The 27,898-nt window shown below is 37.9% G+C and overlaps 1 protein-coding gene across 1 annotated transcript; it reads left to right on the top strand.

Annotated features, from left to right (window-relative positions):
- Nucleotides 1-27,795, top strand: SLC5A7 (solute carrier family 5 member 7). The gene is made up of 9 exons (XM_059134307.1): nucleotides 1-507; nucleotides 1,818-2,046; nucleotides 7,492-7,605; nucleotides 8,389-8,544; nucleotides 13,543-13,691; nucleotides 16,870-17,013; nucleotides 20,787-20,940; nucleotides 24,653-24,870; nucleotides 25,920-27,795. Exons 2-9 carry the CDS (start codon nucleotides 1,869-1,871, stop codon nucleotides 26,544-26,546), a joined length of 1,740 nt encoding a protein of 579 aa, XP_058990290.1. The 5' UTR covers nucleotides 1-507; nucleotides 1,818-1,868; the 3' UTR covers nucleotides 26,547-27,795.
- Nucleotides 27,796-27,898: the final 103 nt, after the last annotated feature.

Genomic DNA, 27,898 nt, shown 5'->3' with positions numbered 1-27,898 from the left:
GGCCGCACCGCCTGGGCGCGGGATACCTGGGCGGCGCTAGCCGTGAGACCAGGCTCTGCCCCAGTCCCTCGGCCACCGTCCCTCCGCACCCCCACAGCCACCTAGCGCGCGAGGGCACTGTCCCGCAGCACCCGCCCCAGCATCACTTTGCTCTGACGTCCGCCTTCCCATCTCTGACGATCACCCCCGCCGGTCGCCCTTATAAAGGGGACTTTTGCCAATACTGGGATCGATCACCACCTCGCCCGCGTCCAGCGCCCTCCACCCCAGCTCACACACCTGTCAACTCTGCGCCCGCCCAGGTTCTGGGAGACCAGGGGCTGGAACCCCGCTGCTTGGCCCTACTCCTCGCCCCTCCGCACCCCTGACCTCCGCCCCCGCGGTGCCTGGGCGGCGGCCCCGGGACAAGCCTCAGACCGCGGAGCGCCCAACCCCGCGGTGCCTGGGCGGCGGCCCCGAGACGAGCCCCAGACGGCGGAGCGCTTCCCGGCGCGGCAGCCACTCCAGGTAGGAACAGAGCGGGCATCTGGGTGCGTCGGAGTCGGCACCTCGGGAACACCGTGGCCGCCTCGCCGGCGTTTTTAGGTCCCAAGGACGGGGCTTTTTCGCGTCTCGGTGGGGATGTGCGGGGTGGGGGGGGTCCACTGTCTGGCACCCATGGCCCTCGAAGCGCCTCGGCGGGAAAGTCCGGGCGCTGTAGAGGGACCGCGGGGGCGCGGGAGGGATAACGGGGAGCAGAGGATCCCCGGGCTGGGCGGGGGAAAGAAAGAACTTCCCCGTTCCGATGCTCACAAAAGCGGTGCGCATTCCGGCCGCTTCTTTGGCTTCCCCTGAATCCAAGGAGGCTAGCTAGTTCTTTCGCCCAAGGGTCTCATCACCCACCTGCAGAAACAAATACTTGTGTTTCTCCCAGAAACGGGCTTGTGTGAACGCGAGTGCATGAAATAGCCATGATCGCAAGGGCTGAAAAATAACAGAGAACAAGAATTCCAGAAAGTGCAGGCGTTAGAACTTGACATCTGTCTCTTAAAATTGTTTTTAATACCTTTGACGTCCTCTTATATTTTTAGGCAATTCTGTATTTTTATATCGTTTTCTTGTATATACCATTAAGAGGGTGGGGAAGAGATGACAGAGCAAAGAACAATGGATGAGGAAGAAAGAGCTGGTCAAGAGGGTGTCCTCTTCAAACAATGTAACATCTTTAGTTGGTACAGTAACTTGGACCACAGGCACTTGTTGAAAATCGGAATTGATGTGTTTTTGAAACTGATGTTCCTAAACCCCCCCCCCCCGGGGTATTTGCATGCCGCATTATTTTTGGAACCATTCCCTGAAATTGTTTGAAAGGAGAGGAAGAGGAATGAATGAATGAGTGAATGAATGGATGTAAGATTATGTTAGATTCTCAGAGTAGTTTTACAATACCCTTTACATTACTGAATCATTCTAGATGGAATAGTAAGTTAGTTCCAAAAGCCAAATACATAATCTTTGGAAATGATTTCTTGACCAAGTTACAAGACAAGGTTAATTTTAAATTGAAAGAATTTATTAAACACAAAAAGTGATGGTGATTGTATTTGTTCAGCAGCATTTTCTATTTTTTTCTTTTTCTTGAAAGCTCAAAACAATATTAAACTGTAAATAGTAATTATAATAAAATAGTGGGCTGTGTTGGCAACTGCTAGTGTTATATATAATTTCAGTGTGCTGTTCCTGTAAGTGGTACAGGATCTCTCATGAGCCAGCTGGTTTATTCCCAGCTGCCTATGCATGCTTGGCTGGTTTTTAATTCATTACTGTGTTTTCTTCAGAAATCTTAATGAAGTAGCTAGCTGTGGAAGAATCTGGACCCCTAACTAAAAATGACTTTCCATGTGGAAGGACTGGTAGCTATCATCGTGTTCTACCTTCTAATATTGCTGGTTGGAATATGGGCAGCCTGGAGAACCAAAAACAGTGGCAGCTCAGAAGAGCGCAGCGAGGCCATCATAGTTGGTGGCCGAGACATTGGTCTGCTGGTGGGTGGATTTACCATGACAGGTAGGTTCTGATGCCTCTGCTCCGTGCTGTCCACCCCTGCTTGGCTTCTCAGAATGACAAAGCAGACCTTAGCCTTTGTCCTTTGGGGATTCCTTTTGTTCACTGCTTATATATTCTAAAAATAATTTCACATTTATTTAAAACAAAGGTAAAATGTTTGCAACTCAGTAGTACTTGAACAAAATGATTTTATAATAAATCACTGGCCAGAATATCAATGAAAGGAATCTGGGCTATCTGGACAGTTTGGTGGGTGGGAACAGAGTAAAAACAAAGAGGTGGAGAAAAGTGTCTTGGTCTTACAAGTTATATGATAAAGTCAGCGTCTCATCATGTTCACCAACACAGGCACAAAGTTGTGACTTTGGGTTGTCTTAAATGATGGATGTCAATGAACATTAACTCGTGATGGCTTTCAACTGAATAAATCAGTTGGGGCAACACAATTCCAAATTAATAGATGCCCTGTTTTGAAACTTAATTCTCCCATTTAGTAAACTAATTCCCTCAGAGAAGACAATCACATATTAGGAATCCACAGCACTGGGGGAAAAAAAAAATTCCAAGAACCTCGATATAAAAGGGGAAAAGCTAGGATGTGTCCTAACAGAAATGCCCCAGCCAGCATCTGCAGCCGCACTCAAACCGCCTCTGGGTTCTGAGGGTCTGATGCCCCAACGTGGTTCTGTTTAAGAGGTAACTTGCTTCTTTTTTATACTCCTCTTGGTTGCAGAAAATATTTCTGAAAAACAACAATTTACAATTATATCTTTAACATTATTTGATACATATTCACTAACAATACACATTTCACTTCTGATTATTAGGTTTTTAAACATTAGCAAATTAATTCACACTAACTGGAACTCTGAGGGCCCATTGGAAAATATCCCATCAGAAATTATATCCAAATGATGCCCAGTTTCAGGCCTGATGTGCTATTAAGGTGATTCATCTGTAAATGGAGTAGTTCACCAAAGCAATCCGTGAAGACTACGTCACTGCTGGCCATCTGAAACTTATCATATTCTAGAGTAGTTTATGGACTATAGGTTTTATTTTTCAGATATAAACATTTTATGTTGTTTAACTCTCTCAACTATATATGGTTTCGTACGATCTTCATGAAATTCTTTATATTTGAGTACCATGAAAGGACTCTGGGGTTAAGTAAGGACACAGAGTTACGTGGTTAACAAGGACTAGAATCAGCACCAAACCCAGGTCTTCTGGCAGCCACGCCCTGAGTCTCCTGCACATTGCGCTACAGGCAGACCTCCAGCTGACTGCATTCCCTTTCTTTATAAAGGCACATCGTATGTAAAGAAGACCTTTTTTACCCTCTGTTTCTCGGTTTTTCTACATAAACACATAGAGCAAATTGTATCATGCAAAATATTTTCTGTGAAATTTAATATGCACATTTAGATAAGTACAAAAACAGAGTGAGACTCATCCATAAGACTACCACCAGCATATACATTTCCTGAAACGTTGGTATACATTTCCAGATGTTGTTTCTCTTATTATCCACCTATTGATGAACACTGTACACAACTTTACATCTTCATTTTCATTGTTTATTATACCGCAAACATTTCTTCATTGCCCTAAAGATCCAGATGTGATACTGGCATTGGAAGGGAATTAAAACATTGTGATTGTACTCCCTCCAGGTTTTTTCTGTACAAAGAAAATGAGAAGAAAAACAAAATAAAAAAAAAAGAAAGTTGATCTCCCTCAAAAAACTGATATAAAGAATAAATGAGCTGCTCTATATCAAAGTCTTTGATGACTGATTTTTTTTCATTCTTATAATGTTCTATTACTCTGATTTAATGCTGTATCTACTGTGTTCATAAAGGTAATATTTTAGAATTTGTTCTCTTATCATCTAGAATGATGTAACAGTTATTAAGGTATATAGAAAAATTTGAATCATGACGTTTCACATGATGGGTCATGGTCTAGCTCATTTTTTAAAGATTTTTTTCAGTCTTTCAGGACTGAAAAGAATCGTGGTCAGTCTCATAATATATAGAAAAATTTGAATCATGATGTCTCATATGATGGGTCATGGTATAGATCATTTTTTAAAGATTTTATTCAGTCTTCCAGGACTGAAAAGAATCGTGGTCAGTCTCATAATTCATTTAAAATACGAACCGTATTACCTAAACCTGGTCAGATTCATTGATTGTATATATTTGATAAAGAATAAAGTTTAAAAAATTAAAAAATGCATATAGTTTGAAAGAATTCTTGTTCTCACTGGTGAATCTGACATGAAATATACAATCATGCAGAGCAAATTCTGGTGTAGAAGGGACAAGACTGGTAAAAATGTGAGGACTTTAACATGATAAGTAACCAAGTTGATAATCAATCATTCAGTCACCGAGTTTGTTTTGGACAAGGGAGAGGAGACCTACACAATGAAAAGTGATCACTGATAAGCTTTGTGCTCATAAGACCACTTACTTTATGCAATGAAACATTGTTGGCATGTTGTTAGCAGTTCCAGGTGCCTGGCAGGATTCTGATTCTGCGCCTGTGAGAATCATTTATTCAAGTCCCAGTTAGACACCCAGTGGAGGGGGCATCCCTATTTATTTTTATTTTTTTTAATTTTTATTTATTTTAATTTTTTAGTTTTATCATATTTTTTTAATTAATTTATTTTCAATATAACAGTATTCATTATTTTTGCACCACGCCCAGTGCTCCGTGCAATCCGTGCCCTCTATAGTACCCACCACCTGTTACCCCGACCTCCCACCCCCCCGCCACTTCAAACCCCTCAGATTGTTTTTCAGAGTCCATAGTCTCTCATGATTCACCTCCCCTTCCAATTTCTCCCAACTCCCTTCTCCTCTCTAACTCTTATCATATGTTTTTATTAACATATAATGTATTATTTGTTTCAGACGTACAAGTCTGTGATTCATCAGTCTTACATAAATACCCAGTGCTCACTACATCACATACCCTCCCCAGTGTCCCTCACCTAGTTACTCCATCCCTCTACCCCCCTTCCATCCAGCAACCCTCAGTTTGTTTCTTATGATTAAGAGTCTCTTATGGTTTGTCTCCCTCACTGGTTTCATCTTGTTTTATTTTTTTGTTCTCTTCCCTTGATCTTCTGTTTTGCTTCTTAAATTCCACATATCTGTAAGATCATATGATAATTGTCTTTCTCTGATTGACTTTTTTTGCTTAGCATAGTACCCTCAAGTTCCATCCAAGTCATTGCAAATGGCAAGATTTCAATTTTTAATGGCTGTGTAATATTCCATTGTACATATACACCACATGTTTGTATGTTCATCTGTCAGTGGACATCTGGGCTCTTTCCATAGTTTGGCTATTGTGGACATTGCTTCAATAAACATGGGGGAACACATACCCATTCAGATCACTACTTTGGGATAAATACCCAGTAGTGCAATTGCTGGGTCATAGGGTAGCTCTATTTTCCACTTTTTGAGGAACTTCCATACTGTTTTCTAGAGTGGCTGCAACTGCTTGTATTCCCATCAACAGTGTAGAAGGGTTCCCCTTTCTCCACATCCTCACCAACATTGATCGTTTGCAGACTTGTTAATTTGAGCCATTCTGACTGGTGTGAGGTGGTATCTCATTGCCATTTTGATTTGTATTTCCCTGATGCTGGGAGATGTTGAGCGTTTTTTCATGTCTGTTAGCCATCTGTTTGTCTTCTTAGGAGAAGTGTCTGTTCATGTCTTCTGCACAGGGAAAGCCTGTTTAAATTTTCAAGAAGGATTAGAATGAGAAAAAAAGTAATAACATTTGTTATTTGTTAACACCCATGTAAAAGCTCCCAAGCAGATGAGAGTGGATGATGCTAAGTGCACACTTGTCCACTTTAGGGTTTTGTATATAAACTTTCCACTTAAATGTGCTTAAAATTCCTTTGCAGGGAGCTTTTTCATGTTAACTTTTAAACAATAGTACTAACCCTACAACATTTTCTTCTTTGCTTTGTATTTGGATCAAAAGTCAGATAAATTTTGGCATGAACACAATAGAGACACTTGTCTTTGACATATTATTTATTCTACTTACATTCTATGAGATGTCAGAAAACTTTTCAGAGTCAAGTTTTAGTCCCAATTGGATGATCCTGCCTAGTATTCAGACTCATATATGGTAAGCCAGCCTATGTTCCTTATAATCTTACACAAATTCTACAATGAATTCTTTAAAATATTTTGGCAATATTCTTCAAAGGATATAAACTATAAAGATTTAAGTGTTCCATTAACTTTAGCTTTATCATACTCAAATTCAAATAGAATAATCAAATGTGGTATTGCTTTCTCACTGAAAATGGTAGTTTATAGATCCTTCTTGGACCAACCTTGTTTAACCAACATGTGTTTTCTTTGGTTCCTTGACCTCCTCCTTCAACTATTATGCTACAGATATTCTATTAAATAATACCTGAAGAAGATAGTATTTCTTATTATGCTTCATGAAATATCAAATATCTTACTAAAAGACCCAGATTAAAACAAAGAATGAAAGTAGGTATGCAGTCTACATTAAATACTAAATGCTATTAATTATGCCTAACTGTATGTTGGGTACTTGGGAAGGGGGAGGGGAAACCCCACTTTAGGACACCTTGGAGTAGAAGTGTCCTCTCTCCTTTAACAATTTAAGAAAGTAAGTAATATGCTATGTCGGAGAACAGATCTGCCAAAATCCTATGTACTCAGGGTGTTTAAGAAGTGGTCTTATCAATAAAAATAAAATTAAAAAAACCAAGCGCATACATCCATAACTGCACACACGTGCCCTTCTCCATTCCCACCCTGCTCCACCCTGCCCTACCCCCGCCCAGGAAGGTAATTGTGATCAATGTGAGAAGATGAATATGATTAAAATAGAAGGACCTTAAAATAAAGAAACTTGACATCATGTTATGGAAGCTGGGGGGAAAAGTTGTACTACTATTGAGAATAGAAATTTTCATATATTTTGAATATAATGTCAGACTTTGGGATATAACAATATTGTTTGAAAGTATTGATGACTAAATGGACTCAGAAAACACCCAGGGCAACACTATCCAAGAGAAATACGATGTGAGCCATAAAAAGAATGTTAAATTTTCTGCAAACCACTTTAAAGAACATGAAAAAATAGGGGAATAAATGTAAATAATAGAATGTATTTAACTCAGTACATTGCAAATGTTTTCATTTCACCAGGTAATGAACACAAAAAAAATATTGAGGCAGCTTACATTTACTTTTGCATAGTCAGTCTTCGAAATCCAATGTGTATTTTATACTCAGAACATTTCAAACCAGACTAGCCAATAGTCACAGGAGGCTAATGGGGACTGTGTTAAACTGAGCAGGTCTAGGGTATGATAGGTATGGTGGCGTCTTTCCCTCACTGTTCATTCTATTTCAGCCACCTGGGTCGGAGGAGGTTACATCAACGGGACAGCTGAAGCAGTCTATGTACCAGATTATGGTCTGGCTTGGGCTCAGGCACCAATTGGATATTCTCTTAGTCTGATTTTAGGTAAGTGAAAGTAAATCTTAGTGACCCACCAGTAAAGCATAAAGAACAGGAGTACAAATAACAAGTGAAATAACAAGTCAAACTGTGAATAACTATTGTGAAAAAGAAAATGTTACCAGAGATCTCTCAAGTAGATGTTACCAGAAATCAGTAACACTATGCTTAAGATTATTTGATCCCTTGATTGTGGAATATTTTTTTTTAAATCCTTTGATCTATGGCAAGAGTGAATTTCTTAGCATATGATTTTTTTCCTTTCAAAAATAGTATAGAGATATCATTAACAATAAATCAACTTGAATTATATCTGAATTTCTTTTTGTAGCCACACTAAGGAAAGGTCAAAAATATTATATAACAGAGTTCCTTTTTTTTTTTTTTTTTTTTTGCACTTAAAATACATTCATTGATCGTGTGCTTAATCAGTGTCTGAATGCTATGCTTGGTGATACAAAGGCATTTTCGTAAGTCCCACACCGGTCCATGTTTTTCAACCTACATGCCTTGGATACCATTCAGTGTTCCTTTGGATGACATGTACATTGTACATTGACATGTACATGTACATTGTACAATGACAAACGTATTAAGAAATGCATGTTTGGTTGCTACATATGTCTTGGCTCTGTACTCACAGTATATTTCAGACTCGTTCTTCCACACATATCAGTGTTCTAAAAAAATTATTTCCCTTGAGAAATTATAGCATAGTAAAAAGTTGGCAAATACTATTACATTATGAATTTTTTATTTTTTCATAAACACTTGTTTAATTTATTTTAGGTGGTTTGTTCTTTGCAAAGCCTATGCGTTCCAAGGGATATGTGACCATGTTAGACCCATTTCAGCAAATCTATGGAAAACGCATGGGTGGGCTCCTATTTATTCCTGCGCTAATGGGAGAAATGTTTTGGGCTGCTGCCATTTTCTCTGCCTTAGGTAAGGACCTCTGCCTTTCTCTGGTTAACGGAACATCACATACCCAACTTTACTCACTTAAGCCACAGGCCAGGCCACCTGAAGCCTCCCTCATCTTGATGAATGCAACCATCTCTGTGTTTATTGTGCAGGGCTCCTCCTCTAGTCTACACATAGTACAGACTCATCCTTCTAAAATGCAAATCTGCTCAAGTCTCTTTACTGATCCTTTCCAAACTTTTAAGTGAGTGCATAAAGCTTTTTATGACTTGGGCTCTGATTCCTCTCACTATCCCTCCCTTCCTTCTTCCATAACTCTAGACTTCACCTCCTCTCTTGCCTCTAACACTGTGAAAGTCCAGGTGCCCTCTACTTTGGATTTGTTCCCCCTCTGCCTTTTTGACTTCCGCCTAACCAACCAGAAAATGTCCTTCAGTCTTCTCTTAGACCTCATTTACTCGAATCATAATCTTGACCTTGCTGGATGACTTTCCTGTGGGCTTCCCTAGGCACGTGGAATTCTCTTTTCATTGGACTTGTCACTTCGTGTGACTATGTGCCTGTTTATCTGTATCACACCCAAAACCAACCTCACAAAAGGGATTATAAATTTCTTGAAGGCAGGATTTGTGTCTTGTTAATAGTTGTAATTTTATCACAAATAAATGAATGAGTGAGCAAATTATCTCTTTCTTCAAAAGAGAAGGAAAACAATGATACTCCTTTTCTCAATGTAATCCTAAAGTACTGAGTTGTAGACATGTTTAGGGATCTAGAAAATGAACTTAGACTCCAATTAATGCTAAGGGACAGCCCATCCTGGGCTCACTGATTCTCAGCCCACATGTAAGGTTTAGAAAATGAGAGATTTCAGTGGGATATTGGGAGATCTTCAGCCAGGCTTAATAACCTGCCTTTTGATCAAGGTGAAATATAAGCCATTTCACTGAGCATTGATTTCCTTCTTGAAGATCAACAGGGTTGGAAGTTCCACCACTCTCCTCAGTGAACTATGTGCATGTTTGACATCCAGGCATCTGTGTGTGTTTCTCCCCATCATTTCTTCCAAAGGAAGATAAAGGGCTTCAGCCTACAGTTAGACCCCAAGTGGTAAAACCAAAAGTAAGATGAATGTCCTTCTACAGTATATATCCCAGACCACAAACTTGTCTACTGGCTTCAGTATTATCATCAGATCTGACCTCTATAATATCAGATATTTGTTTATGTTACCTTTCACTCCTTTCTTTTTCAGATTCCCATATAATCTTACCTTCTTGGTCTTCAACTGTAAAATGAAGGGATGATTTGATGTAGAAAAGAAGAGAGTTTGATAACTATAAAATACTGTGTAACTCAGTGGAAAATGTTGCACATTCTTGGTGCAATATAATAATACTCCACAGTTACAACTGCACTTATATCCTAATGAAATTATGTGTAAAAAGAGACCTCCCTTCCCACCTTGTTCTCATTAGCCAAGAAGCAATGGGTAGCTTATTTGTCATTAGTTTCAACACTAAAAAATGCTGATTTTAAGACAAGCTGCCCGCTGAGGTATTTTAAAAGGAGTAGGCTGAATAGCTAACAGAATACAAAATGTTCACTCTCATGGAATAAAGATCAATTTATATTATAGAGCCCTAAGGAGAGAATTGAATTAATAAACTAATATTTCTCTTTTTTAAAAAGGTTGGGTTTTTTTGTTTTGTTTTGTTTTTTTTAAGAGAAAGAGAGCATGAGCAGGGGGAGGGGCAGAGGTGAGAGAGAAAGAAGCAGACTCCCTGCTGAGCAGGGAGTCTGCCATAATTCTCAATCTCAGGACCCTAAGATCATGATCTGAGCCTAAATCAAGAGTCACTCAACCAACTGAGCCACACAGGTACCCCAAATAATATTTTTAAAGTATTTTGGAAATATAAACTTGACCTAAACTCTAAACTCTAAACTTTGCTGCAATTAGTTATTTTTGTATATGTGTGTGTGTCTATGTCTGTGTGTGTGACAATATATATGTATATATAGAGAGAGATATAGATATATAATATCTATATATCTATATATATATATAGATATATAATATTATATATCTATATCTCTCTATATCTATCTATATCTATATAGATATAGATATAGATATATCTCCTTCTCTACATAGATGCATACACATCTCAAACAACATGTATAAAAACACTGCTGCTATTCCTTGAAATATATGCTCTGGTAAAGAGAATGTGCATTTTTAGATTAACATTTTCTTCAAAAATGATAGTTGGACATAATGCAAAATTAGCGTTTATTAGAAATAACTTGGAATGCTTAAGAATAGACAAATATAAGATCTATTACCACCTTCCTGTGAATGTGCTTAGTTCACCACTGAAACTTAGAAGAGAATTTTAAACTGTCTTTTTGGCATAAATGCACATCCTTTATATGCAATTTTTTAAAGATTTTATTTATTTATTTATTTGACAGAGACAGAGATCACAAGTAGGCAGAGAGGCAGGCACAGGGGTGGGGAAGCAGGCTCCCCACTGAGCAGAGAGCTTGATGCAGGGCTCGATCCTTTGACCTGAGATCACAACCTGAGCTGAAGGCAGAGGCTTTAACCCACTGAGCCACCCAGGTGGTCCTATATGCATATTTTTTTAAAGAAAATATATATTTAGGAGTGCCTGGATGGCTCAGTCAGTTAAGCATCCGACACTTGATTTCAATCCAGGTCATGATCTCGGGGACATGGGATTGAGCCCTGCATCAAGCTGCACACTCAGGACAGGGTCTGTTTAGGATTTCTCTTTCCCTCTCCTTCCACTCTTCTCTCAACTCATGCACTCAAAATAAATAAATAAATAAAACCTTAAAAAAATGTATGTTTATACTTCTCAAAACTCAAATTCAGTGAATATTTATAACTTTATTTATAGTATGTTTATTTTTATGGTTGCATGAATAAAGTAATATTTCATAACAGATCTGGAAGTATAAACTTATTTTATTCACTACAAATGATGGAATCTTTAGAAAATATTTTTGAGAAAAAAATTTATCCCAATCTTTATAGTGATAGGAAAGCTGGTGACTTCTTTAAAACCACTGAGTTGCAACCAAATGATAGTATTTACCAATATCTAAATCTTTAGGATCCTCGTCTAGTGCTCTTTCTTCTATAGCATGTAGCCTCCCACGCCACCTTTTGGAGGTGTAGCATTAGTAAAGGTAAGACTTACTAATGGGTAGAAAATTAAACAGCAGCCCAAAGAGGCAGGATAATAATTGTACTTTTCAAAATTCATGAGATATGGCTTAGAAATGTTGTTATTAAAGGAGAAAACCAGACCAAAAGAATGGCAAAGAATTGCAACTAAAGTTTCAACATGAAGTAAATAATTGCAGGGGGAAAAAAGCTTGTTATGTTTCTATACAGGAATAACTCAATTATCCAAAGTCACTTCTAAATAATTGAAATAATAGACTGCATTCCCTTGTCTTCATCCTCCAATTCCTTACCAGACTTTTCCTTTTATTAATTATCTTTACTCAAGAAAATAATTTTGTTAACCAAATGCAAAGTACTAAGAAAAAAAATCTTGAAAAATATTTATATTGTTATCTTTGATATCATATATATTCTTTGCCCCTTCGCAAAATGGATTTTCATCTCTGGTAGGTTGCATACACTGTTAGCATGCAATTAAGGGATGGTAGCAGTAGCAGAACATAAGATTGCAATTAAAAATCACATATTTGTTCTGTGTAGGTTAACATTCCTTAATTGCTGTGTTAGTAATATAACATATAAACTATATAACTTTGAGAACAATGGGAAAGGGTTTGTAAACCAGCAAGTGAATTCCAAACTGAAAGTCCAGGAACCATAGTGATCCAATTGTGCATTCCCTAATATTCTCACTGGAAATATAGATACTAACAAACACAATAAGCAAAGTCATAATATAGGAAAAACATAAATTTTATTTATAAGGCAGATTTAAAACTCTGCTAAGAAAAAAAAGCTCTGCTAATGAAAATTACTTAAAAAGATGATGTTAAAATCTAGCAGTGGGACTGGAATAAAATTTAACAATTTTATTATTTTCTTTTACAAAATTGTCTTAAACCTTGGTACCTTTTACCATCTGTTATCTAAAAAAAGCTAACAAGGAGGCACCTGGGTGGCTCAGTTGGTTAAGTATCTGAATCTTGGTTTCACCTCAGGTCCTGATCTCATGGGTCATGAGATCAAGCCTCGAGTTGGGCTTTGCGCTCGGTGGGAGCCTGCTTAGATATTCTTTCCTTCTGCCCCTTCCCCTGTTTGCTCTCTCTCTATTTCTCTCTCAAAATTAAATAAATACATCTTGGGGCACCTAGGTGGCTTAGTGGGTTAAAGCCTCTGCCTTCGGCTTGGGTCATGATCTCAGGGTCGTGGGATTGAGTCCCGCATCGGGCTCTCTGCTCAGCAGGGAGCCTGCTTCCTCCTCTCTCTCTTCCTGCCTCTCTGCCTACTTGTGATCTCTGAGTGTCAAATAAATAAACAAACAAACAAATAAATAAATAAATACATCTTTAAAAGAATAAAAATAAAAAGCTAGTGGGGTCAGAGTTAATGCAAAATGGAAAATGGGTGATTGTGCTTATTTTGAGGATATGAATAAATACATTGCATATAGCTAGTATATATCATGGAATTTTAAAGTCATGTCATGGATTTTGGGTGTCCCACATGAACAAGTTACCAAAGCATCAATTTCAGAAAGAAAGGATATTTTTAAATAATATGTATTATATACTTAAGTGTGTATATATATATATATATACATATATATATACAAATATGCAAGTTATAGAGATTTTAAGATTTTTATATGAAAACTTACATTAACTGTTATCATCCAATATATTTCACATGACATGGGGAAGTACCTGCTGTCCCTGAACATTCAGTATATCCTTGAACAGAAAGTGGAATCCACTTGAGTACCTTGACTACAGAATTCTCTTGTCTGCTTTCTTCAGGAGCCACCATCAGCGTGATCATTAACGTCAACGTGCAAGCTTCTGTCATTGTCTCCGCACTGATCGCCACTCTGTACACGCTGGTGGGTGGTCTCTATTCCGTGGCCTACACCGATGTTGTTCAGCTTTTTTGCATCTTCATAGGCCTGGTAAGTGGAGCCAGTCACAGACTTTCTTCTTTTACTTTCTTCTCCTTCTTCTTTCTAAACAGTAATGTGGCATTTTATATGAACTCAGCAAAAATTAATAAAAATGTTATTTTCCATCATGATTAACACATAGTAAGTCATGTAGCATTTGAAATTTCAAATTTATCAGCAAAGTAATTGGACAAAAAACTGTAGTCGTTTTCTTATTTTTTTGACAGAAAATATGCTCTCAGTTTAATTCTTAGAAAGGTCTAGAGCTTCCTTTCCTTCATGCCTACATTTGAAGGAAACCTATGTGTGCCCTTCCTTGAGTTTGAAGGCAACACATTTTACTCAGAGTTAAAATGTCACTGAGCAAGGAGCCCAATGTGGGGCTCAATCCAAGGACCCAAGGATCATGACCTGAGCTGAAGGCAGATGCTTAACTGACTGAGCCACCCAGGCGCCCCCTGCATTGGTCTCTTAATCTTTCCCTGTAATTATTTTAATTGATCCATAAGACTGTTCATAAGACAGAAATTATCCCATTCAAAAAACTGTGGGTTTCAATATTAATCTTTACTATTTGGGGGGGTCTAAAAACAAAGAAAATGTTTAATAATATAAGGCATTAACAAGATTTATCATGTATTGCTTTTAGGTCCTAAACTAGATTATGTAATATATGTGTGTTTTATTCAGTAAAAAGTGCTACATAATTATGAGACATATTATTGATACTACATTAAAAGTGCTTTTGTGTATTATGAACACATTTTAGTCAATGATGAGCCTTTGCAAACTCAACATCTTAAATGTGAAGACTGTATTATTACACATATAACAATATCGAACATCTAGGACATAACCAAAAAAGTAGCGTGAGCAGTCCATGCTGGGCACTGTAGTGAGTTCATACACATGATTGTTATCCCAGCTGTGCAGCCTGTAGGGCCAGTGCCCTTGGAGAAAGGCCATGGAGAGAAGCTGAGACTGCACATCATGACTTCCTTCTCATGGATGATTAAAGCACCTTTTGAGACTTCTCTTTTTTCCTTCTTTTTCTCAGAATGAAAAGCTCTTTATTTTCATGTTTACACTAGACAGAAATGAAAAGTGAAGTCAAATCTCATATTCATTTTTTTTTTATTTTCTAGCATCTTCAATAATGGGAAGAAATTTTTAAAAGAATGGACTACAACTAAAATTACAGCTTAGCCATAAACTGACATATGCTAGCTATGATCACATTTCCTCTTTTTCCCTTAGCATCTATGTGCATGTCATGGAATCTCATTCACTAGTAGCTTTGTTGAATTCAAGTCAATTTAATTTGCTCAATGACTCCTATTTTCTTATTTTTAAATTGTGAGAAGCAAGTGGACAGTGCTGAAATTCAGAATTCTCCTTAGCATCATCATAAACTTCCAGAAATAGATCTCTGTTTGGAACACTGGAAGCAAGTTTGGTTTGGCAATGACAGATCTCTTAGCTGATGTACTTGGTATTTTAAGAAAGGCAATGCTGTGGCACCTGGGTGGCTCAGTCACTTAAGCGTCTGCCTTCAGCTCAGGTCATGATCTCAGGGTCCTGGGATTAAGGGCTGCATTGGGTTCTCTGCTCAGCAGGGATCCTGCTTCCCCCCCACCTCTGCCTGCCTCTCAGCCTACTTGTGATCTCTCTTTCAAATAAATCAATAAAATCTTTTTTTTTTTTTTTTAGAAGAGAAAGAAAGTAGCTGAGGCACCTCGGTGGGTCAGTGGGTTAAACCTCCGCCTTCGGCTCAGGTCACGATCTCAGGGTCCTGGGATCAGGCCCAGGATCAGGCTCTCTGCTCAGCAGGGAGCCTGCTTTCCCCTCTCTCTCTTCTTGCTGCTCTGCTGCCTTGTGATCTCTCTCTCTCTGTTAAATAAATAAATTTTAAAAGAAAGAAAGAAAGACAGACAATGCCAGGGGATGAAGCTACTTACTGATGTTATATGTAATTTCTCATTGCCTTTCATGAGACCAGAACTTAAAATACATGGGACTATAAATCAAGCATGCCTGCATAAAGGTGATGGGACAAATACCTGTGCGGACAGATGTTAGAGTGGTTTTCTTCTACGAAATGTGACTAAACTGGTGAGGAATCGAGTTGTCTTAGTTACTAGTTAAGAAACAATTGACTTGACTGAGTAAAAGGCCAAGCTTAGTTTGTTTTCCAAGCTGCAAAAGGCTATACATGCATACATAATTAATGAATCAATTCACACCTTAAACTATCTCCTTTTCTCAAATTCTCCAATTCTGTTGATCTTATCACCATCCTTGGAGCCCCACCACTGTAAACTTGAAGTTCATCTGTTCATTTTCTCTCTCTGAATCTCTTCCTGCTATAATCCAAGGGCTGCTCAATCTCCCTTCAGAACCCTTTTCAATACCAGTGTCTTTCCATTTCCAATATGATGGCTCTACTTAAGGCTTTTATGTGGGTCATTTTAGTGCACCTACTATTTTTCCTGATTTCTCCTTCTCCTAAGCTCACTGTTTACATCTACGATATTAAAATGCAGATGAAATCTACTAAAATATTTTTACAACTCAGGAGAAATGCCTCCAGTTGCTACAGAACAAAATATAAACCCCTTTGCTTTCAAATCAAATTTCTTGCCATGTGTTTGTTTATCTATCCCATTTCCCTAGGCCACTCCCATGTCAGCACACCTTGTCATGCAGAAGATCTGAGGGCTCACCCCATAGGTTGTCCTCTTTACCTTGATCCACATAGAAGGCCTCCCCATTCTGTTCCTTATTTTTTATTAGCACTGGGCTCATCCTTGGAGTTTTGTCTTTCCCACCAAATTCTTAATCAGATCTTTCCTTGTCATTTTAATAAACGGACATCTTTCTCTAATTCAAAGAAAACATGAAAAGTTTATATATCGATATGCTTCATGTTCTTAAATTTAATGTTTTCTTCCCAAAGGTTGGCTGACTGCTTCTATAACTGATAAGACATGGTGTAAATAAATGCAGGCATAGGTAATATATTACTCTAACTTTTTAAATCAGAATTTCATGGCGTCCCACAAAGAACGTGATTCCAGGTTCTTCTCTGTCTGAACAAAAGGAAAAACTGAGCTGTGTGGTCTATGAAAAAATAAAATGTGTGGCAAAAGTCGTAGCTTAACTCTGTCATACCCCTCTTTGGTTGCAGTGGATCAGCGTCCCTTTTGCCCTGTCACATTCTGCAGTTACTGACATTGGGTACACTGCTATGCATACCAAGTATCAAAAGCCTTGGCTGGGGACCATTGAATCATTTGAAGTCTACACTTGGCTTGATAGTTTTCTGCTGTTGGTAAGTAATGCCCTTACCTGAGGACTGCAATCTCATTTTTCCTAAAATCAAATACATTTTTAAGATTTAAGTCTTGTATGTAAATTTCACCTACTGGCTCACATCTCTTTCTGCACTGACTGCTTCTTGTTGGAAGATGGGGCCACTTACTGTGGCAGCTGACTAGTGTCAAAGTGGAGAGAAAGTGAAGCCTTAAAGGGAGAATGTCTATAGTGTGATGTATGGTGCATCCATATTTCTGTTGTGCTGTAAGTCAGAAACAGCATGCCCTACCCCCAGAGACTTCCCCAACCTGGGGCCACGCCATCTGAAAGTTTTAATCTGTATTTTGGAGTAAGTAACCCATTTAGTCCCTAATTACTGATAAACAAATTATTGTCAAAAGGCCTTTAGTGCACATAGAAGTTGGGAAAAGAGGTGTCATTCAAGAAAGATGCCAACAAAGAAGCGCTGGGAAGTCAGAGACAGCTTAGGAACATGCAGAACTTTGGGGTGAAGGTGTTGGTAGTGAGACGTGGGGCACAGAAACAATAAAGGCAGATCACAGATTGACAGAAGAGGGGAAAGCCAAAAGAACCTGCCATATTTTGTGATTTTGCTAACTGGAGGAGTTACTTACAAAAATAAAACATTGTATTTAATTTCAAAATAAATAGATTAATGTTTATATCAAAGTGAAGGGGAAATTATTTTTGTTTCCTTTTTAAAGGGCTCACGATATTTTGTGATTTTACTTTGTATTTGTTGCACTTTGCTAAATTTCAGCACTTAAAGTCAATGTGTCTGTCCCAGTAGAAAAATTCCTGGTAAGGGGCGCCTGGGTGGCTCGGTGGGTTAAGCCTCTGCCTTCGGCTCAGGTCATGATCCCAGGGTCCTGGGATCGAGCCTCACATCCGGCTCTCCGCTTGGCAGGGAGCCTGCTTCCTCCTCCTCTCTCTCTGCCTGCCTCTCTGCCTACTTGTGATCTCCATCTGTTAAATAAATAAATAAAATCTTAAATAAAAAAAAAAAAGAAAGAAAGAAAGAAAGAAAAAGAAAAATTTCTGGTAAGAAGACAGGAAAACATGTAAATAGGCTGTTTCCAGTGGTGGGGTGATTATGAATTGAATGGAGAAAGGAGTTAAATATAACATGTATGTGAAATTATATCTGCATGGCAGGGTATATTTATGATGATATGGAGGAGATTATGGCACTCAGGGAAGATAGGTAGTCTGTTGATAATCACACCCTTGTCTGAGAGGGATTGAAATAAAGCATCAAGACCCTGAAGTCATTTCTCCTACACTACACTTTAGTCCTCAGATTTATTAATCTTCAAAATAATGTATTATATCCAATGACTGCTAAAGTTTCTTCCATCCCCAGAAAATTATATGGCCAAGTCCTGTTCATTCTTCAAAATGTAGCATAAGTGGTAGTGAAAGTCGATGTTGAATGAATGAGTGAGTGAACTGTAGGAGTATGCCTCGAAATGTTTCACCAAGGGTCTCTGATCTTCCAACTGTCTCCCTGAACTTCCACTTGTCATAAATGACTTGTGGAGTCCTACTCTGGATACCTCTGAAGGATCTCCCAGCCCCACCTTGAACCTGCTCGCTGATAGCAGTCCTCCCCTGGCCTATTGTGGTAGCCCTTCACAGTCTCCATGTAGCAGCCCACCTGCGTCTCACTTGTCCTAATCCATCTTCCACCTTTCACATCAGGGCTTCTGTTTGTCCTTGGAGGTCAGATTTTACCTTACTTACAAAGCTCTGATGACTTAAATGTCCAGAGAGTTTGGCAAAAAAAATTAGAGTGTTTCAATTCATACAGGCATTGAAATTATTGGTGAATATTCATTGGCATAGAAAATGTTAGTGATATTCATACAGTCCTGACTTGTAATGGTTTGACTTAACAGGTTTTCAGCTTTGCAGTGGTGAGAAGGCGATAGGATTCAGTAGAAACCATACTTCGAATTTTGGTCTTTTCCTGGGCTAGCAGTATGTGGTATGATCCTCTCTCGTTGTGCTGGGCACCAGCAGCCAGCCACAGCTCCCAGTCAGCCATGAGGGTGAACAACAGATACACTGACAAACATTCTGAACCCATACACCAAGCTGCTATTCACTTTAGGTATAGTATTCAATGAATTATATAAAATAATCAAGACTTCATTACAAAGTATCTAACATTTATGTTAAATGACTTGCCAAACTATAGGCTAATGTCAGTGTTCTAAGCACGTTAATGTAGGCTAGGTTGAGCTATGGCGTTCAATAGTTTAGGTGTATTAAATGCATTTTGGATTTTGACTTCAGATTTTTTCAGTTTACAATGGGTTTATTGAGATATAACACCAACATAAGTCAAGGAAGATCTATATTGATTTAACAAGTTACAAACCAAAGGAAAAGTTTTGGAAGAGTATAGACTTGAGGCATGGATTATGAATTTTAGAATTTCTTCTTTTACTTTTTTTTTCTTTTTTTTTTTACTTTTGAACATGTATAGCTTTTATATGAGGAGATTATCCTGGAATCAATACATGACAAGCACTCTCAGCACAGAGGTGAAAGTGATAAACAATATATCCCAGAATTTAGAGCCCAGTGAGAGAAGACAGGCAATTAAAGAAACAGCTTCAGTACATTGGAATATGGAAATTCATTCACCAGTTCACTTATTCATATGATAAGTATTTATGGAACACTGACTCTAATCAAGTCAAAGAAACATGGCTGTAATCATAGGGAAGGTATTCCCCAGCCTCCTCTTTAACCACTCCCTAACCTTTAATTAAACTAAAGAAACAGTGGTCTCAGCGCTGCTTCATTGCTTTTTTTCTTTCTTCCTTTTTCACACTGAATTCTCAGCTAGGTGCTTTCTTCTCTCTCCATCTCTACCTTGTGATACCCTCTCAATGCTTAAGAACTGACGCCAGGTCAATTCTGTAGGTTTTCCTGATTACTATGCAGTTGTCCTTCCTCCCACTTGTCCCCCGCCTCTGTTAACCCTAATTAATTAATTGTTCTCAATTTTCTTCCCATTTATACATCCTTATAGAAGGCAACAAATTACATTACAAAACTTTTATGATTGTATATCCTCAATAAGAATTTTAAGCATACTCCTGATGTAGGTATGTGTAGTTATGAATTACTTACACATAGTGTACTAATGTGTTATATCATTTAATTGAAAAAGTAACATGTAAGTATGAGGTAAAATTGAGTATAAATAGAAATTCTAATATTTCCTTTGATGCTCTTTATATTGTCTTGAGCACCCTGCACACCCTGATTTGGAAAATGCTGCATTTCATTGACTCTTCCAGTGAACAGGGAGCTCCAGAGCAAGAACCATTCCCCTCAAAACCATCATACTACCTGGTCCAGAAATATTTATTGGGTTTTATTAATTCAAATTAAAGTTACTCCTTTCAGAATCTTAATTTTTTAAAAATAAAATTATGATGGTTAAAACCTCCAGGTGAAAACAAATTGAAGAGTTCTGGATAGTTGTAGTGCAGTTTGAAGTAGGTAAATTAAAGAATAGAAAAGATTGGGCTATGTAATGATAAAGGAAAAAACTTCAGGAAATTCTGCACAGTTGAAAACAGGACAACAACATGACTGCAATTGAGGTGTTTGGCAGGTAGGACCATTTATGGTACATAAGAATCATACATATGACTATTGTGAATGTGACTATTAAAAAATCTTATTTCAAAATCCTAATACATATTGCTCGGCTCCAATTCATTCTGAGTCTCTTTTGTTCCCATGCAGATGCTGGGTGGAATCCCATGGCAAGCCTACTTCCAGAGGGTCCTCTCTTCATCCTCAGCCACTTATGCTCAGGTGCTGTCTTTCCTGGCAGCTTTTGGATGCCTGGTGATGGCTCTACCAGCCATACTCATTGGGGCCATTGGAGCATCAACAGGTATCTCTCTTGGAACTCCACTAACTGACCCACTGAGATTTCACTGAAATGACCAATTATCACCCAGCTCCCCTCCCTCTCCCACTTATCCTCTTACCTCCACTTAGTTGAATGTTTCTCATCATATTCATATAGAGACCTTTATTATAGCATTCAAGTAATTGTATTGTAGCTCAGTGTCTCCAGTTTTTAATGCTCTCCCCACCAGTAAAACATATGTGAGCATACCCCTTCATGTTGATATACTTATCAATTGTGTATATGTAATTCTGTCAACAGTGGTTCTCAACAAAAGTACACATTGACATCATCTGGGGAGGAGAAAAGATGCTTTAAAAAATAACTCTTTCTACCCTACCCCACTGGGATTTTATTTTAATAATATAAGGTGGAGCCAGAGACTAGGGTTTTTTTTAAAGCCCCTTGGTTGGTCAAACTTAACCTGATTTGAAATCTACTGGCTTTAAAATTTAATGACACCTAAGGACCAGTTTGAACTTGAGATTTTCGCTTTATATTTGTAATTGTTTGTTAATTAAGAGTTTTCTTTCTTGGAGAAATAAACCAATAAGTGTGCAGGTAAAGGTAAAATTAAGGCACTGAGACTTAGAGAATAATTTATTCAAATTTGGTAAAAAGAGCATCGTAAGATGCTTATCTCCTAGTTAGCCTCTATCTAAAACATTTTTAAAATATCACCCTTAATTTAATTGAAATTGTTAATTATTCCTGACACTTACATATCTATGCTATATAACTTCCATGAGCATTCATGAAAATACATCACAGTAACCCAAATTCAAAGAATTCCTGTAGGTAGATATCATTAAAACAAACTAAAGAAGTTTACCCCTCACTCCACTGTGTTTTGTAGAGATGTTACAGGGTGATAAACTCACCGCTATTTTGATTTTCAATTAATAGAGCTACTTACTGGATTATGTAACATTTACAAGAGCAGTCATGGGTCATGTGTATATTTTCCATTCCAATTGTTCCTTCGTGACATAAGCAAACACTTAAAAAGATGACTGACAAAGGTCATTGTGTGTCTTAGAGCAAAAGATAGCACTTATGTCACAATCAGAAAACAGATCTGACTTCTGTCTGTGTGTGGGTGTGCCTCTGTGTGTGTGCGTGTGCGTGTGTGTGTGTGTGTTGTAGGACAACAGACAGAAAAAAACGAATGTGAACTCTGTTTTTTTCTTGGATTGAGCACACATTCTTGGTTGTTATTTCTGGCACCAAAATAGTCTCAATGAATGTATAAAATTGGCTTCAACAAAGTATAGCTTTGAACAACCATAGTAGAAAATGGAGGAAGAAAAAAGTGGTAAGATCCAAGGGAAACTACTCTTATTTGCTCCTGGAATTATACCATCAAAGTTCAGCAAATAAAAAAGGAGCAATATTAATGTACATTTAAAGATTACATTGTATTTTTCAGTACACAATAGTATGAGTAAACAGTACTGGGTGTTATACCCAAACAATGAAGCATGGAACACTACATCAAAAACTAATGATGTACTATATGGTGAAAAATATAACACAATAAAAAAAGAACTATATATTCAAAGATAAACTTATTTTTTTTGTTTGTTTTCACCATGATTTTCTCTATCATGCATGGTGCACAAGATATTTTTGTACCCTTTACAATAAAATCTTAATGGCCATTTTCTACTTAATAAGAAAAAAACAGATTGATTAGCACAATGCAGAATTTCACTAGCTAAAAAGTCAGTTTGAAGATGTAATTTCTTCTATGAATTGTAGAGTTCAGCAGACCAACTCATCATAAAATTTAAATAATCTTATACCTTATTTTACTAGTGGTTCATCTCAGATTCTGTTGAAAAAGAATAATATTAATGTTGGTGAGTCTTCGACTGGTAATGGATAGGTTTGTATAAGTCAAAACACTCGGGGTTTTGGCTGCATTTAAAAGAATAATGAAAAATTTTGGAAAATAATGCTGATAGTGTTTAATTGATCATGCAACACCTTCAATTACAATAAAAAGACATAAACTTTCTTAAACAAAAAATACAGTGTCTTATTTTCCTTGTAGTATCAATATCAGATATAATTTCTAAGTTTCAAGCTTAAAAACTTGAAAGCACATTTTCTTATTTTATTTTTTTTCAAAAAACCTTTCATATATTTGAAGAAACTACATGTTGTTTACTTTGGCTTTGTGGTTTTAAAAAACATTATCAGGCACATATATATTATTTATTTTATAAAAATGTAGTGGTTGCACAGTTTATGTATGTAATTTCTAAATCAGCTTCACATTGTTATTTTGTGAGATAAAATAAACTGGTAACACTCTGTAATAAAATTTTACTCCAAAGGTTAATATATTGCACTAACTATAATTGGTGACTTCCCAGACTTGGCAAATCATATAATCATTCAGACCTATGCTATCAGAATCTTTCAGGATATTCTGCATTGTAAAGGCATGCCTGAGAGATCCCAATGTTCATTAAGGCTTGTGAACCACTGAATGAATCCAGTGATGATTCTTCTTTCTTCTTCTTTCTTTATTAAAATCAAGCACTAGGGACGCCTGGGTGGCTCAGTAGGTTAAGCTGCTGCCTTCGGCTCAGGTCATGATCTCAGGGTCCTGGGATCGAGTTCCGCATCGGGCTCTCTGCTCAGCGGGGAGCCTGCCTCCCTCCTGCCCTCTCTTTGCCTGCCTCTTTGCCTACTTGTGATCTCTCTCTGTCGAATAAATAAATAAAATCTTTAAAAAAAATAAAAAATAAAATAAAATAAAGCACTTTCCATTTTCTGCCCATTTCTCTCTCATCCTCCCAATGTCAAACTTGCTTTTAACATTGTTTTTAACAGCCGGGCCCACAGACTTAGAGATGCGCTGCAAACTGTTGTCTGGGCATCTCTGGTGCCCATGCCCTCCTGTTTCCTTGAGACTTTTTCTATCTTTTATGTTTTGTGTCCCTTTACACAGATTCCAAAATCCTTCTGAAGTGCAGTCTCATACTTGCACTTTCTACTCAATAAACAAGGACTTTCCTTTATCTACCATGCACCCTGTTGTGGAATCCAATGCAAGAAGGAATTTAGTTGAGGGAAAAATAATGCTGAGGGTGCTCCAAAACCAAGTTTATAGACAGGAAGAGGATGGGTGAGAATATCTCCACTATTGCCTAAGCATTAATGCATGTGTGACCGAGGACTGGATCACTGAGTGTCCTCTCACATCTCCAACTGGTTGAAGAAATACTCCATGCTTTTGTCTTATAACATTTGTGTTCTGTGATTCTGTACAATTTTATGTCATAATTACAGAAGAGAAATAGGTAATAACTAGGTAGATAAATAGATATAAAACTGATGATTGAAAGATAGATAGGCAGGTAGATGATAGATGATGATTGATAGATGATTAGATAGATGACAGATAGATAAACAGATAGATAGATAACAGGTCTTATGAATAAGGCTAAGTGTACCCAAACCCATTAGAAGCCAGGATTATATATAAGACAATGGACTTCCCACCCACTTAGACCAACATACCTAGTTAGATTTCTAGACCTAATTATAGACTTCTCCTCTAATTAGACTTATTAATACATTCTAAATTTCAAAAGCTCTTAGTAGATAGGATGACCCCCAGATGGATAAAGAATATACATTTCTTTGGTTGTTTTTATATTTGTTTTTTTCTGTTCAACAGACTGGAACCAGACTTCATATGGGCCTCTAGATCCCAAAGACAACAATGAAGCGGACATGATTTTACCAATTGTTCTGAAGTACCTCTGCCCTGTGTACATTTCTTTCTTTGGTCTTGGTGCAGTTTCTGCTGCTGTTATGTCCTCAGCAGATTCTTCCATCTTGTCAGCAAGTTCCATGTTTGCCCGGAACATCTACCAGCTTTCATTCAGACAAAATGTAAGAATGTTTTTTTTCAGACATAACATTATTGTTGTTGTTGCTGTTGTTGTTGTTGTCACCTTTATATTTATTGTGTCTGTAGTATTGTATATATAGTAATATCCTATATTAAAATCAGACCCTAGTTTGATTAAGCACACAAGGTTAAATAATGCTGAATTTTATTTAAGCTGTACATAAACATTTTTAATGCATGTTATCATTCATGTTCATATGGAAAGGAACATATCAACACGAGTATTTTTTGAGAGGTACATTCATATTGCTGTAATTTACATTGCTTGTCTTTCTAATGAAAGAGTCATGAAACCTAAAGTATCAAAAAACTTTGAGTTTAATCAAGTATGATAAAAAAAAAAAAAAAGAACTTGAAGCAGAACATAGTGAGCAAGTTATTTGGTGGGCATTTGTGCAGTTGAACTCCCAAGTCTACATTGATAAGAAAACTGCCCTCGCTGTGATTGGCCTGACTGAATCAAGTCGGTACAGAACAGCACTGTTGTGTCACTGAGGAGCCAATAAACCTATTCAACTTCCTCCTTCACTAAGGCTTTTTCTTTCTCTAGTTTTTTAGTTTTTCTAGGTCATAGTGAACAAAATGGTCCCACTTGTTTTTAAGGTGGCTAGACTTAAAGATGGTGGGACTCCCAGGACACAGCAAGCAAGAGTGAGCTGTGCCTCCTCACAGCCACCTAGGAATTATTCCTTAATATGTAAACTCCGTTATGTGAAGACCTTTCTTGCATTATTATTTCCCTATGATGGCACAGTAGCTCACACCCCTCTTCCACGCACATTCAGGGAAACATGTAGCTGCCCGTGCTTCTGCACATGGCACACAGAAACCCCTCCCAAAGGCCTACCAGGGAGGCCACCTAGATGGCTTACTTCCTCTGCTGTGGTTTAGGCTGATTTTGCCCACATTGAACTATATGAACCAGGGCAACTGTTTAGACCAGTTTTAAAGCACAGAGAGGCATCTCACTCTTCACCTAAATGAACCAATGCACTGTGTGAAAAGCTGTCACTGTGGCAATTTCTTGCAGGCATCAGACAAGGAAATCATCTGGGTCATGCGAATCACGGTGTTTGTATTTGGAGCGTCCGCCACAGCCATGGCCTTACTCACGAAGACCGTGTACGGGCTCTGGTACCTCAGCTCAGACCTCGTTTACATCATCATCTTCCCCCAGCTGCTCTGTGTGCTCTTCGTTAAGGGAACCAACACGTACGGGGCTGTGGCGGGTTACATGTCTGGCCTTTTCTTGAGAATCACCGGAGGGGAGCCATATCTGTACCTTCAGCCCTTGATCTTTTACCCTGGCTACTACTCTGATAAGAATGGCATATACAATCAGAGATTCCCATTTAAAACCCTCGCCATGATTACCTCGTTCTTATCCAACATTTGCATTTCCTATCTAGCCAAATACCTATTTGAAAGTGGAAGCTTGCCTCCCAAATTAGATGTGTTTGATGCTGTTGTCGCAAGGCACAGTGAAGAAAACATGGATAAGACAATTCTGGTCAAAAATGAAAATATTAAATTGGATGAACTTGCCCCTGTGAAGCCCCGACAAAGCCTAACTCTCAGCTCCACGTTTACCAATAAGGAGGCCTTCGTTGACATCGACTCCAGCCCAGAGGGGTCTGGGACTGAAGATAACGCGTAACAACCCCCATCCAAATTAAATACTGCTTTCACAAACTGAGTACCACGGAAGGCTAGTCCGGGAGGGATGGGTTGCAGCATATAAAAAATATACTTTAAAAGTGAACAGCATTCAAGAGGACAAAAATCCATATAGAAGTGCAATTGCACAAATGCAAGCCAAGCGAGAAGGAAGCATCTGTAAAAGCAACAGCTTGCTTTCTCATCAATATTTCTCATCCTCACTTGATTCTGACTCTAGTTAGTTTTCTTAAGTATTCAAAATTGAATTAAGCCCCCCTCAAAGAACACAGGGCCAAACAGAGTATTTATCTTTATTCTGAAAAAAAAAAAAAGTATATAAGAAAGAACCAAGGAATCTAGGTGGACTTGATCAAGACCCTGTCTGCTAATGCACTAGTGGGTCTAGTTTATTGTCACAGTGAAGTCAGGAGAGGAACTTGCCATCACTCCAATGAATGGTGCAACAAATTAACCACTGATTGTCCTGATGTGATAATTAATTCCTTCTTTCACGTTCTTAACTAGAACATTTGCTGAATATGCAATTCGTTTCTCTTTTTGTAGTGGCATGTATTATTCTGAGCACAGACAAAGCAAACACATAAAAAATATTGTGTTGTGTCATTTCTTTAGGTACAAGGTAATAGAAAAGTAGAATCCATCTTTGTAGAAGAGCACTATCTCCTTGGAGTGTGTCTAACAACTACCATATGCATTGAGACATGTACCTGGAGGATGGAAGTCATGATAATTCGGCAACCTGAAAGCAGTAAATCAAGAAGGCCATTAAGCAGAAAGTGACAGGAAGAAGAGTGGGTTTTTACCTTCATCTGAAGCTTTTGTAGTTTTGCTTCATGACAAAAGAAGTAATGTCTTGGCTTCCTATCTAACCTGGTACTGGCAGTAAAATTGAGCCATATAGAAAGTGAGGTAGCAGCATAGCACCAGTTAAAGTTAATGAGAGATAAACAGCACCTCCTGATAACACTAAAAAAACAAAACTCACTTAATTTTGGACATTCATTCATGAGGATGGTTTAGTGTCAAGAGAGTGACTCTGCGGCAATTCTTGCAAAAGCCGGTCTTAGGTACTAGACAAATCACCACTACGGAGAGTAGTGAATTTTAAAATGCAGAAGAAAGCAGAAAGTAAAAATAAGTCCTAAGGGGGAAAAGCCATCAATTTTAACATTTGGTGTCCACATAACTTTCATGAGGTTGGTCATTAAATATTACTTTTCTCCTTTTCTGGAGTTAAAAAAAAATATATATATATATATATATATATATATATATATATATATATATGCAATGGTTTGTATCCATTTTAGAATTTTAAATTCTTTCTCA

The sequence above is a fragment of the Mustela lutreola genome, chromosome 9 (genome assembly GCF_030435805.1).
Source record: "Mustela lutreola isolate mMusLut2 chromosome 9, mMusLut2.pri, whole genome shotgun sequence".
NCBI lineage: Eukaryota > Metazoa > Chordata > Mammalia > Carnivora > Mustelidae > Mustela > Mustela lutreola.
Note: the sequence above shows the minus strand (reverse complement) of the source record. Positions and strands in the feature narration are given on the sequence as shown.

Bases quoted from the DNA above. Each gene is read 5' to 3' on its own strand.
- SLC5A7 (XM_059134307.1), top strand. From the start codon at position 1,869: ATGACTTTCCATGTGGAAGGACTGGTAGCTATCATCGTGTTCTACCTT. The intron at 7,606-8,388 runs GTAAGTGAAAGT...AATTTATTTTAG, and splicing joins TTCTCTTAGTCTGATTTTAG to GTGGTTTGTTCTTTGCAAAG. The intron at 17,014-20,786 runs GTAAGTAATGCC...GTTCCCATGCAG, and splicing joins TTGATAGTTTTCTGCTGTTG to ATGCTGGGTGGAATCCCATG.